Source organism: Carassius carassius, chromosome 34 (genome assembly GCF_963082965.1).
Source record: "Carassius carassius chromosome 34, fCarCar2.1, whole genome shotgun sequence".
Classification (NCBI taxonomy): Eukaryota; Metazoa; Chordata; class Actinopteri; order Cypriniformes; family Cyprinidae; genus Carassius; species Carassius carassius.
This window is the reverse complement of record NC_081788.1, coordinates 5,530,245-5,542,471: the sequence shown is the minus strand read 5'-3', so window position 1 is coordinate 5,542,471 and position 12,227 is coordinate 5,530,245. Positions and strand designations below refer to the sequence as shown.

The 12,227-nt window shown below is 37.5% G+C and overlaps 1 protein-coding gene across 1 annotated transcript in view; it reads left to right on the top strand.

The window, feature by feature from the left end:
• Positions 1-12,227, top strand: part of antxr1a (ANTXR cell adhesion molecule 1a) — an 85,114-nt gene that overhangs the window by 54,614 nt on the left and 18,273 nt on the right. Inside the window, exons 14-17 of the mRNA XM_059523815.1 lie at positions 1,215-1,256; positions 3,406-3,501; positions 4,518-4,685; positions 6,213-6,293. Of these exons, the coding sequence (XP_059379798.1) occupies positions 1,215-1,256; positions 3,406-3,501; positions 4,518-4,685; positions 6,213-6,293 (387 nt within the window). The remainder of the gene's footprint in view (positions 1-1,214; positions 1,257-3,405; positions 3,502-4,517; positions 4,686-6,212; positions 6,294-12,227) is intronic.

Genomic DNA, 12,227 nt, shown 5'->3' with positions numbered 1-12,227 from the left:
ACGACTCCTGGCCGTTTGATCATCCCTGCTCTTGGATTCATTTAGTGGGGAGTTAGCTCAATCCTTTAACTCAGTGACTTTGGACCCAACAGACCCTGGTTCCATCCCCACCTAGAACAGCCCCGTTACAGTTTTACTGTTATCAAATAGATTATTGAATCTGATTAGACGGTCCCCAGCAACTCTGCTATTGCTGCAACTACACAAACTAGCTGGGGACTATTTTCAGGCACTGCGTAATATCACTGTGCCTGCTGCACCCATGGTATGGCAGCAAATTTCCTTAATTTTTATGGCAGAATGAGAGAATAGTTCCTAGCCATATCGGCCTAGAAAAATGCAGCTTTTCATTTTCCGTCAGTATTAGTGTATCTACAGAAGAGTCAAGTTTTAAGTTGGAAAAATATAGAATCTCATTGGTAATTATTTTTAACTGAGATGCTAACGGTCTAATCAGATTCAATAATCTATGCTAAGATAAGATAAAAGTGCTACCACCAGAGCTGGAGATCGGCTGAATGGATTTGAAAGCAGTAAAACTCAACTGTTTAATTCTAGTGGAGTTGGAAAATGAAACTATTATCTCAAAAAGTATCATATAACCAAAGCTCTAAATGGTTTCAGTTTTTCAATTAGCTGTTAGCTTAGCAAACCACAAACTAGTTAGCCTGCTAGCCTGTCATACTTCACAGAGTTTAGCAAAAGGATAAAAAGAAAAGTCATAATGTAACCAGTTATTTGATAATAATTTACAAACAGCTGCTCCTTGCAGTCGAAGGGTAAATTTGTGAAGAATTATGTTAGAATTTATATGATGTATTATATAACTTCTTTGAAGGTTGCATATCTGGAAAAGCTTAACGTTGAGCCCTACATTTTGGGTTTTAGATCTGGCCTCCAGATATTTAGGTCATTTAAACTTGCTTGTAAACACACTGAAAATGGGGAAGGGAGGGGTGCAATTCCTTAGCCATGTGTTTTTGTGTAACCTGTTTTTCTGGCACACACTGAAAACATCACTTGGATCCTTTGACAAGTCAGTGGAAGAAAAAACTGTTTTTTAACTTTGGAGAGCATGTGGTCTGACATGCCAGCATGAGAGGGCTCTGTGAGGTTGTTTATCTCTCTCTCTCTCTCTCTCTCTCTCTCTCTCTCTCTCTCTCTCTCTCTCTCTCTCTCTCTCTCTCTTCTCTTCTCTTTCTCTCTCTCTGCAGATTATCCATGAACCTCCACCACCAGTAGTTGAAGATAGTTCGGTAAGAACCTTTTTTTATGAATTGTACATGTCACAATCTAATTAAGTACACTTGCATTTGTGTTGTCATATTGTGATCTGGCCATAGGCACAATACATTTCGAACAAAAACTGCCCAATGGGTTCATTTGTTTCTTACTCACCAACAAAAATATTGTCAAAAGAAGCTTTCCATATTCATTCTGCTGCTCACATTTTCTGATGTTGACAAGCAATGAGCATGGACGGGTGGAGTTATATTACATTTTATTGTGGCTTTCTGGAAAGCTGGAGTCTGATTGGTCAATTGCAGAATTGAGCAGTCAAGAATTTTGGTATAATGACTTCTAAACTAGATATTTCACATTTGCTCATGGAAACATGCAACTGGCGCAATTAGAAACTAAAAATGGTTATTACGACTACCATGTTGTGGCCTTAACTGACTTTTTAAAGGGGTAAAAGTAAAAGTCATTAAGAGTGAAATGTCTCATTAATGAAAATTTCAAGTTTACTTGGTCTATTAAGCTGGACTTCAGGCAGTAGTTTTCGATCTCTGTGCTAGCAATATAAAACTGTATTGTGTGTTGTAACGTTTTATTATTGTAATAGTAATTTTACATTTTACTGCTAAAGTTGCTTGCCGATTGAACATTTCCGCAAGACGCAGTGGTCAGGCAATAGAAGTTTACAAGATTAGTTACGAGTTCTGCAAAGACAAGAAATCTTTTTATTAGCCGAAATCTCAAAATTACGGTAATTCTGACATGGTGTGAATGCATCCAGAGACACAAATAGAACTTAATGGAAGACAAGTAACTTGGATTGCAGATTGCTAATAATACATAAATGATTACTGAGAAAATGTGCCAGTATTCGTCTGGTTTCTATAGGAAGTTTCCTACATTGCAATGGACTGATTTTATTGGCAAAAGATTTAAACTAATCTGTAAATAAGATAATAAATATCCTGATAAGAAACCATGTAATATGCAGGATAATGTAAAGTCAATTGGTCATTATCACTTAAATAAACCCAGACATGACTGTGACGTTATGCAGAGGGGTTTTGTATCACCCTAAAGGGGTTTATTTTGTGATAATATCTGTATGATGTGTTGGTATTATACTCCGTGAGTCCACCAGATTACCCTGCAGCATTTGTGGTGATTTTCTTCTTTAACTCTTGTTTATCTTGGATCAGACTTATTGCTTGTTTATTGAAACAATCCCTGAGATCTCATTGTCCAAACATGGGGGAAAAAGAGTTTATTAAGATTTGGATGTTATTTTGTAATGATGTAATTCTGATTTGAAACTCTTTCTGAAGGTCAGAATGTTTCAACTATTAAACAGGAACTTTGGAAGAGACTTTGGATTCCATAAAACTCTCCAGATCTTTGTAGGCTGTTGTTTAACCACTCTGGCTCTGCTACATTAAATGAATTAGTTCAGTCTGGCCTTATTAAAGACCTGTAATATGATAGCATATTTTTATAAATCTTTTATCAGTGATGTCACTTTTGTAAGTCCATAGGAATGTCATACCGAATGGCCGAAGATTAGGGAATTTTCCCTAAAGGTTTCTTTAAGTTATGCTAAAGTTTCAGGATATAAAACATGTGATGGGGAATCAAGTGGGTGGTCAAACTGAAATATGAGGCATGGGGATGGCTGTTAAACTTTTTAATTAAGTATGGATGCATTGATAAAAGATGTCTTATTAAATCTCAAGGACTGATTGTTAAACAAGGTTAAATTTCCTCACAGTTGGAAAAATAAAGTCATAATTTGAGTGAGCCAATTTGGACTCATTTTATTGGATCAGGAAGAGCTAGGGAGGGCGTAAGCATGGCTCGTGCCTTTCTGAGAGGAAATAAATGAAAAAGTCATGTTTTAAAGAAGTGAGTCACAGCTCATTTAGGAAAATACTCCATTTAAATCACAAAAAAATCTTTACAATAAGTGTTATTGTTTCATTCAAGAAGATGTGTATATCAGTTCTCAACATAGAGACACATATTTCATGGAACCATCAATGCCATTAAATAAACTTTTTAAGTTTAAGTTAAATTTAAGAAGGTTCAGAACCGATTTGTGGTCCAACAGTTAAGAATTATTTGGCTCTATTTCGAGTCACAATTTCATTGTCTCTTTATTTGCTCTATAAGGATGATGAAGAGGATGGAACTCCGAAGAAGAAGTGGCCCACAGTCGACGCGTCCTACTATGGAGGAAGAGGAGTTGGCGGCATTAAAAGAATGGAGGTAAACAACAGTTTTATCACTCGCTGGAGGGCACTAGCCACTAAATTAGCACACACTCAGTCTCTTAACAGATGTTTTTCATCCAGAGGAAGAGGGCTGTATCTCTGGCGGAACACGGGGTTAAGTGTCTTTCTTAAGGGTGACGGATTCTGTAAGTAAATATCCAGTTGACAGTTTGCCCCTACTTGGAATGAAAGAGATGTCATAATTGAAGTCAGCGATGTTGCCGAAAGCTAATAAAAATGCCACAGCTGTGAAGAAAAACAGGAAATACAGAAGGGAAATTAAAATGTTTGTCAAATGCATTGATTCGCAAAAGTATGCTTGAAATAAACAATCTGCTATGCAAACAAATGCCATGACAAAAACAAGGAAAGGAATGGTTTAAGCCAGCCTAAGGTCTTAGATGGTCTAGTTTGCTGGCTTTAAAATGGTTTTGGAGAATGGAGCTTGCTGACTCCAGGCCAGCTTGACAAAGCCAGGGGAAACAACCTTTAGCAAACAACTTTTGACGTGTGTTTCATCAAACGGCTGCCAGTAAAGCACCAAAGTTTACAACCACAGCAAGACAGTGTTTACAATAGAGGAAAACAAGTGAGCGTGCATTATACAGCTCATCTGCTGTTTGGAATCATTTCTTCTGTCAAACATTCTACCTCGATTTCAAGCAGTGCAGAGTTTCCAATTTGATTTTCTCAGAAAATACCTGTCCAGCAATATCTCTGTTTGAGAAAGCAAGATAAAATACGCATATTTGTTGCCATTATTCACAGTTTTTGTACTACTGGGGTCACCATAAAAATCTTTTGATTTTGTTTTCCCATTTGTACCAGGAAAGCATTCTGAAATGCTGATAACAGAAAGGTTATGATGTAAAAATGAAGAAATATTTTGGAGTAAAATTCATGTGCACTCTTTTATACAAAATGTCAAATGTTTTTGTCTCCATTGAATCTTTTTGGATCATTGTCAAGTCATGCTGGATAACTTGATCATTGCCATCTCTTTCATTTCAGGTTCGCTGGGGTGAGAAAGGTTCAACCGAGGAGGGTGCTAAACTGGAAAAGGCAAAAAACGCGAGGGTAAAGATGCCTGAGCAAGAGTTTGAAGTTCCTCCTGCTCGCATCCTAAATAATGGCATGCGGAAACCTCCAGGCCCTCGTAAATGGTACTCACCCATTAAGGTGAGAAGAACAATAGTGTATAATATTGTCCCAGTGTACACACGCTAACTAAAACTCAAGTGTAACAGTTTAGTTTAGGGACCAATTCTTACTTTTAACTCTTGGCTTATTAGCATGCATATTACTAGCATATTGGCTGTTAATTAGTGCTTATAAAGCAAATATTAATGTCTTATTCTACATGACCACATTATAGAGCCATTAATTTGACCACATACCTAAACTTAACAACTGTCTTGATATATATTAATAAGCAGTTTATAAAAAGAGTTTATTAAGGCAAAGTTGTAAATAATACTTAGTGAGAATTGGTACCCAAACTAAAAAAAAACTCAAAAGAATGTTGTGTCCAGTATCTTGTTGGGAAATGGGAAAGCCTTAGTCGTGCTGCTGTGATGCATTCAGTCTTGGAATTTTACCTTTGAAGGACGCAGCCTTTGAACTGTGATGCAGCTAAGACTAAAGATGAGACTGCAGCCCCCATCATGCTCCTGCTGAATTAATGCGTAAAAACATGGCTCAAGATGTCAGTGCCTTTAATCAAACATCTATGAATCAGTTTGATAACAACGGATTCATAACATAGACCAGAAACTGTGGTGACCTCCAAGAAACAGTATCTGTGGAGTCAGCACTTTAACACACTCAAAACCAGGTTTCCCTCATTTTATCTCTCTCCACTCGCTCACTCTCATAGATCACACTGTCCAAGAGATCAGAGCATTGCCAAAACATTTTCCCCTGTTGTTCATTCTTTTAGTCTGTGTATCTTTACTTAGAATTTTTAGTCCCTCCTTTATTTGTTCATTTCTGTATCTAATGTGTCTCCCTGTTTTTTGGAGAGAGGTGGCGTGACCAGAGTGTGCCACTTTTTGTAACCCAACTTTACATTTAAATCTTCCAAGATGCCCTTCTGTTCTTTCTTTCACCCGTTCATGTTCTCTTCTTGGCAAAGAGAGCAGCTCTTGTGCAATGAGGGTCAGCTGTCTTTATTGGGAAGTTGGGTCGAGGTTGAAGGACATCAGAATGCTGTTGTATTTTCATAACTGTGGAGCAGATAGCAAAGCATTGATTCATTATAAACTGTGGCTTTGAGATTTATCCGTCTCATTTGATAGTGAGCCAGAGAGGCCACATGTGGAGGGTTGAGTTCAGGAAATGTCTTTGTTTTCAAGTAAAGGTTTAGAGTTTAGTAAAGGAAAAACAGTCACAAAACCCTGATGGTCAGTGAAGACCCATGAAGACTGATTGAATCATACAGAAAACAGACAGTTTATACGAGGGGTGTCCAATCCTACTCCCGGAGGGCCATCGTCCTGCAGATTTTAACTCCAACACATTTGCCTGGAAGTTTATTGTGAGTCTGAAGAGCTTGATTACCTGATTCAGGTGTGTTTAATTAGGGTTGGAGTTAAACTGCAGGACAGTAGCCCTCCAGGAACGGATTTTATTTATAGACAAACACATATGCTTTCTTTTTTCATCTTAATTTTTGTGTTTTTGGTGTTTGTTTGTGCTGATGCGCAGGGAAAACTGGATGCATTGTGGCTACTTCTGAAGAAAGGGTATGACAGAGTGTCCATCATGCGACCACAACCTGGAGACAAGGTAAGACTCTTTAGTCTTGATGTATAAAAAATTCATTATTTATATGTATAACTAAATTATATATATAAAAAAAAAATAATTATAATAATTGCTTGCATATATAGAGCATTCGAGATAGCATGTTAGACGTGAATGCACTTGTATGCAACTTTTAACAAACGAACAAACTCATATATATGTGTGTGTGTGTGTGTGTGTGTGTGTGTGTGTTTTCTACAGAAAGGATGACTTCTGTTGAGTTTTGTGGGGTTTTTGTCAAGATAAAAGTAAAAAATAAAACATAAAAAAATGCATAGCATCTTAGCAATAATTATTGCATAGCATGTTATTCCATTTTTTTCTTTTGAAGCTTTTTATTTTATTTTATTTATGCCACAGAAATAAAAAAATTAAAATTGCAATTTTGAAAATAAGCTTCGATAAGGTTCCTCACAGGCCCAGTTTGGTCCTGAAAATCAGTGGATTTTCAGATTAAATTATTTTTATTCATTGACATTAGATTCATTTTTGTCTGCACAATTTTATTTTTTAGTGTGGAAACATGAATATATATTTGAAGGATGATGTGAGGTTTAAGCATTATGAAGGACCAGTTGGGAAATGAAGATTTGGATAGATGGACATACAGTACTCTATACACTGTATGAGTTGTTGGTAGTATGAGTGAGTAGGATGAGGTTGCTGTATATAGGAGTGAAAAGTGGATGGGATTTGAGAGGTTTAGAATTGAAGGGTTTCAGTTATGTGCACATAGATTGCAGTGGTGTTCGTTTCCACTTTTAAAGATGACCATGTCTTTGATATGTTCACCAGCACAAGGACTCATAAAAGGAGCTTATAAAAGATCTTGACTTACTCTTCTTGAGTCATTTTCACAGCCAAACAGAGAAATCTGCTAAATCACTATGATAACTGTCAGTTAATTCAATATGACTTGGCTTTACTGAAGTGATAAAAAACAGCAGCACCACAGCTTGATGGGAAATGAAAACCAGCCTCACACTGATGGAGCATTACACAGAATAGATATAGACAACCAAGACCTTTGTTCAGGTCAGTTTTAAAGAGTTTTTTTCTTTCTTCTTTTTTTCCATTTTTGAAGCTTTTTCTCACCATCCAATGTTGTTATGAGGGAAAAGAAATTGTGTAGAAATAATATAATATGCTCTATAACAGCATTAAGGTTCAATAAATGATGATAATGTTTGAGTCAACTATATTTGTGCATATTTAGTAATGTTCACTCAAACAAAGTCAACATTGTCCAAAAAAAAAAAAAAAACTATCATGACAAATGTTGCAGTTAGACTTGGCATCCTATCTGTAGCATGTATTTGCTTTCACTCGCTGCTTCTTTTAAACACTCTTTTATCCTTGCCTGAATGGAGAACAACAACAGACCAAGTGTAAAAGCCCACTTGTTGCATGCTGGGTCTCCTGAACTAAGCAAATAAACTGAGGAAATGCATAACAAATATCCCAAATGGCAATGGGATTTGCATGAAAGGAAATAAAAAGTTATTTAGGGTGAACTCACATGTTATTTCTTACTAATGCAAATGATGATTTGACTATAAAGTTTATGGCAGGTCACATCCACTGAGAGAAAGGGCTCTTCTAAGGACAGGATGCAGTACTGAACGTTTTTTGTAGTCTATTTGTCAGGATGTGTTGCAGGATCAGCAAGGAAGAGTTGAGGCAAGGATCTATTAGCAGCAAATGTAATTTATTTACAAGACCAAATAATATGCAAGAGAACAAGAAATCTAGAAATACACAAACCAACATAATACTTGCCAAGAACAGACAATGAATTAAAGCTAACAGGGGGTATAAATACATGAAAATGAGAAACCAAACAAGACACAGTTGAGCATAATCCGTAGCTATGGAAACCAAATGAGGCCTTACACAACATTGTTCTACATTGTTTTCAACACACCTTGTATATGGAAAGACCAATCACAACAGACATGGTCAGCTGACCAATCAGAGCAGATTAGGTTTATGGAAGGGAGGGGTTTACAGGCCTTAAGCTCAGAACTGCTTTGAACTAACTTGTTTCGAAATCATTGAAAAATTATTCTAATATTAAATGTATATTCTGAGAAAATTATAATGTTTTCTGACCTTAGATGCATTTAAACCTGTTGTAGGGGACTCCAACACAATATTAGGACACTGATAAATATCATATGACCTGCTCTTAAAAAAAAATGCAGCACTAGCAAAAAACTTTTTTTAATAAACATTATGAAAATTATAATAATCTTAGTAGTCTTAGTGCTTAAAAACACAGAGAACACCAGAATACCACATAGCAACAGCCTATAGAATCAACTTTTACAACTACAAGCATCACTTACATTTTCTTCAGAAAGTTAGAAACTCTAGTTGCATCATATCTAGATTGTAAAATGTGATGCATCTTGTTCTTACAGTGCACTGCCAATAAGTTGATTTCTCCTGCTTGTACTAAGAGCAGCTAAGATAGGTGGTCATTTTCTCAACTTCGAAATCTGCAGCTTTATTTTACCAAAATAAAGAGATAAGGATCCAATGTCAACAGATCCATTTGGACATAACATCGTGTGCAGAGGGTGGTGTCATTTATAACTGAAGCACACTGCAAAACTCAACACCCACACCCTCATTTTCCCCAAGGAGCTCGCCTAGTAGCACTAAATGTCAAATCCCGCTGTACATTTGGAGGGTCAAACTGTGAGTCACATTTGGCTTCAACTTTGGACCTATTCTTCTTAAAGAGATGCTTTACAGATTGCACAACATCACCAGCTTGCAGTCAACTGTCTTGCTGTATCCTGCAGTCCCATGTATCTGCAGGTAAGATAGAGTTGATCAGATATTTGCTGAGTGATGTAAAAAAAATAACACCCGAATTCCGGAAAAGTTGGGACGTTTTTTAAATTTTAATAAAATGAAAACTAAAAGACTTTCAAATCACATGAGCCAATATTTTATTCACAATAGAACATAGATAGCATAGCAAATGTTTAAACTGAGAAAGTTTACAATTTTATGCACAAAATGAGCTCATTTCAATTTTGATTTCTGCTACAGGTCTCAAAATAGTTGGGACGGGGCATGTTTACCATGGTGTAGCATCTCCTTTTCTTTTCAAAACAGTTTGAAGACGTCTGGGCATTGAGGCTATGAGTTGCTGGAGTTTTGCTGTTGGAATTTGGTCCCATTCTTGCCTTACATAGATTTCCAGCTGCTGAAGAGTTTGTGGTCGTCTTTGACGTATTTTTCATTTAATGATGCGCCAAATGTTCTCTATAGGTGAAAGATCTGGACTGCAGGCAGGCCAGGTTAGCACCCGGACTCTTCTACGACGAAGCCATGCTGTTGTTATAGCTGCAGTATGTGGTTTTGCATTGTCCTGCTGAAATAAACAAGGCCTTCCCTGAAATAGACGTTGTTTGGAGGGAAGCATATGTTGCTCTAAAACCTTTATATACCTTTCAGCATTCACAGAGCCTTCCAAAACATGCAAGCTGCCCATACCGTATGCACTTATGCACCCCCATACCATCAGAGATGCTGGCTTTTGAACTGAACGCTGATAACATGCTGGAAGGTCTCCCTCCTCTTTAGCCCGGAGGACACGGCGTCCGTGATTTCCAACAAGAATGTCAAATTTGGACTCGTCTGACCATAAAACACTATTCCACTTTGAAATAGTCCATTTTAAATGAGCCTTGGCCCACAGGACACGACGGCGCTTCTGGACCATGTTCACATATGGCTTCCTTTTTGCATGATAGAGCTTTAGTTGGCATCTGCTGATGGCACGGCGGATTGTGTTTACCGACAGTGGTTTCTGAAAGTATTCCTGGGCCCATTTAGTAATGTCATTGACACAATCATGCCGATGAGTGATGCAGTGTCGTCTGAGAGACCGAAGACCACGGGCATCCAATAAAGGTCTCCGGCCTTGTCCCTTACGCACAGAGATTTCTCCAGTTTCTCTGAATCTTTTGATGATGTTATGCACTGTAGATGATGAGATTTGCAAAGCCTTTGCAATTTGACGTTGAGGAACATTGTTTTTAAAGTTTTCCACAATTTTTTTACGCAGTCTTTCACAGATTGGAGAGCCTCTGCCCATCTTTACTTCTGAGAGACTCTGCTTCTCTAAGACAAAGCTTTTATAGCTAATCATGTTACAGACCTGATATCAATTAACTTAATTAATCACTAGATGTTCTCCCAGCTGAATCTTTTCAAAACTGCTTGCTTTTTTAGCCATTTGTTGCCCCCGTGCCAACTTTTTTGAGACCTGTAGCAGGCATTAAATTTTAAATGAGCTAATTAAGTGGATAAAAGTGTAAAATTTCTTAGTTTAAACATTTGCTACGTTATCTATGTTCTATTGTGAATAAAATATTGGCTCATGTGATTTGAAATTCCTTTAGTTTTCATTTTATTAAAATTTAAAAAACGTCCCAACTTTTCCGGAATTCGGGTTGTAGCACTTGTATCATAGAATGACATGCACATTTACAATTAACAGGCGCAGATGGGATTTTTTAACTGGGGGGGACCAAGCTGCTCACCAGTAAAAAAAAATCAGTCCAGAAAAATCACCAGCTCAGTCATAGACAACAGTACAATTGCATCTCAAAAAATTTGAGTATCATAGAAAAGGTCTTGTAACTTAATTCAAAATAGCAAACTTTCTTATATTCTAGATTCATTGCACACAAACTGAAATATTTCAATATTTTTTTGTTTAAATTCTGATGGTTACGACTTACAGCTTAAGAAAATAAAAAAATTATGTATCTCAAAAATCTTTATATTCTATTTTGAGCTTGAATGGTTTGATTAATTTTGAGTATAAATACAGGGTACCTCCTGGGCTAGTTCAGAACATGCAACCACACTTATGGGAAAGACTATTGACTTGACAGTTGTCCAGAAGACAATCATCAACACCCTCCACAAGGAGGTTAAGCCACAGAAGGTCATTGCTGAAAGGACTGGCTGTTCACGGAGTGCTGTATCAAAATATATCCATAAACAGTTGATTAAAAGGAAAAGGTGTGGTAGGAAAAGTGCACAAGCAACAGGGATGACCACAGCCTTGAGAAGATTATCAGGAAAAGCCGATTCAAGAACTTGAAAGAGTGTCACAAGGAGTGGACTGAAGCTAGGGTAAGCGCATCAAGAGTCACTACACTCAGACGTCTTCAGGAAAAGAGCTACAGCTGTCACATTCCTAGAACCATGCAACTCTTGAACCAGAAAAAACATCGAAACATTTCACCTGGGGTAAGGAGAAAATGAACTGGACTGTTGCTCAGTGGTCCATCAATGTCTGGATTCTGGAGGAAGACTGGAGAGGCACAGAATCCAAAGCCCAATGTGAAGTTTCTAAAGTCAGAGGTTATTTGGGGAGCCATGATGTCTGCTGGTGTAGCTCCATTATGTTTTATCAAGTTCAAGGTCAATGCAGCCATCTACCAGGAGATTTTTGGGAGCACTTTCATCTTCCATCTGCTCTTCCAGCAGGAATTTAGCCCCTGCCCACAGTGCCAAAACCACTTCCAAGTGGTTTGCTGACCATGATATTACTGTGCTTACTGTGCTTGATTGGCCAGCCAAATCACTTGACCTGAACCTCACAGAGAATTTATGGGGTATTGTGAAGAGGAAGATAAGAAACATCTGACAAACAATACAGAGGAGCTGAAGGGCGCTATCAAAGCAACCTGGGCTTCAATAACACCTCAGCAGTGCCACAGGCTGATCACCTTCGTGCCACGCCACACTGAAGCCCAACCAAGTATTGAGTGCATAATTAAACCTACTTTGGATTTATATTTTTCTTTAAAAGTTTCCTAATTTTGATTTGTCTAAGCTATAAGTCACCATCAGAATTAAAACAAAACACCCTTGAAATATTTC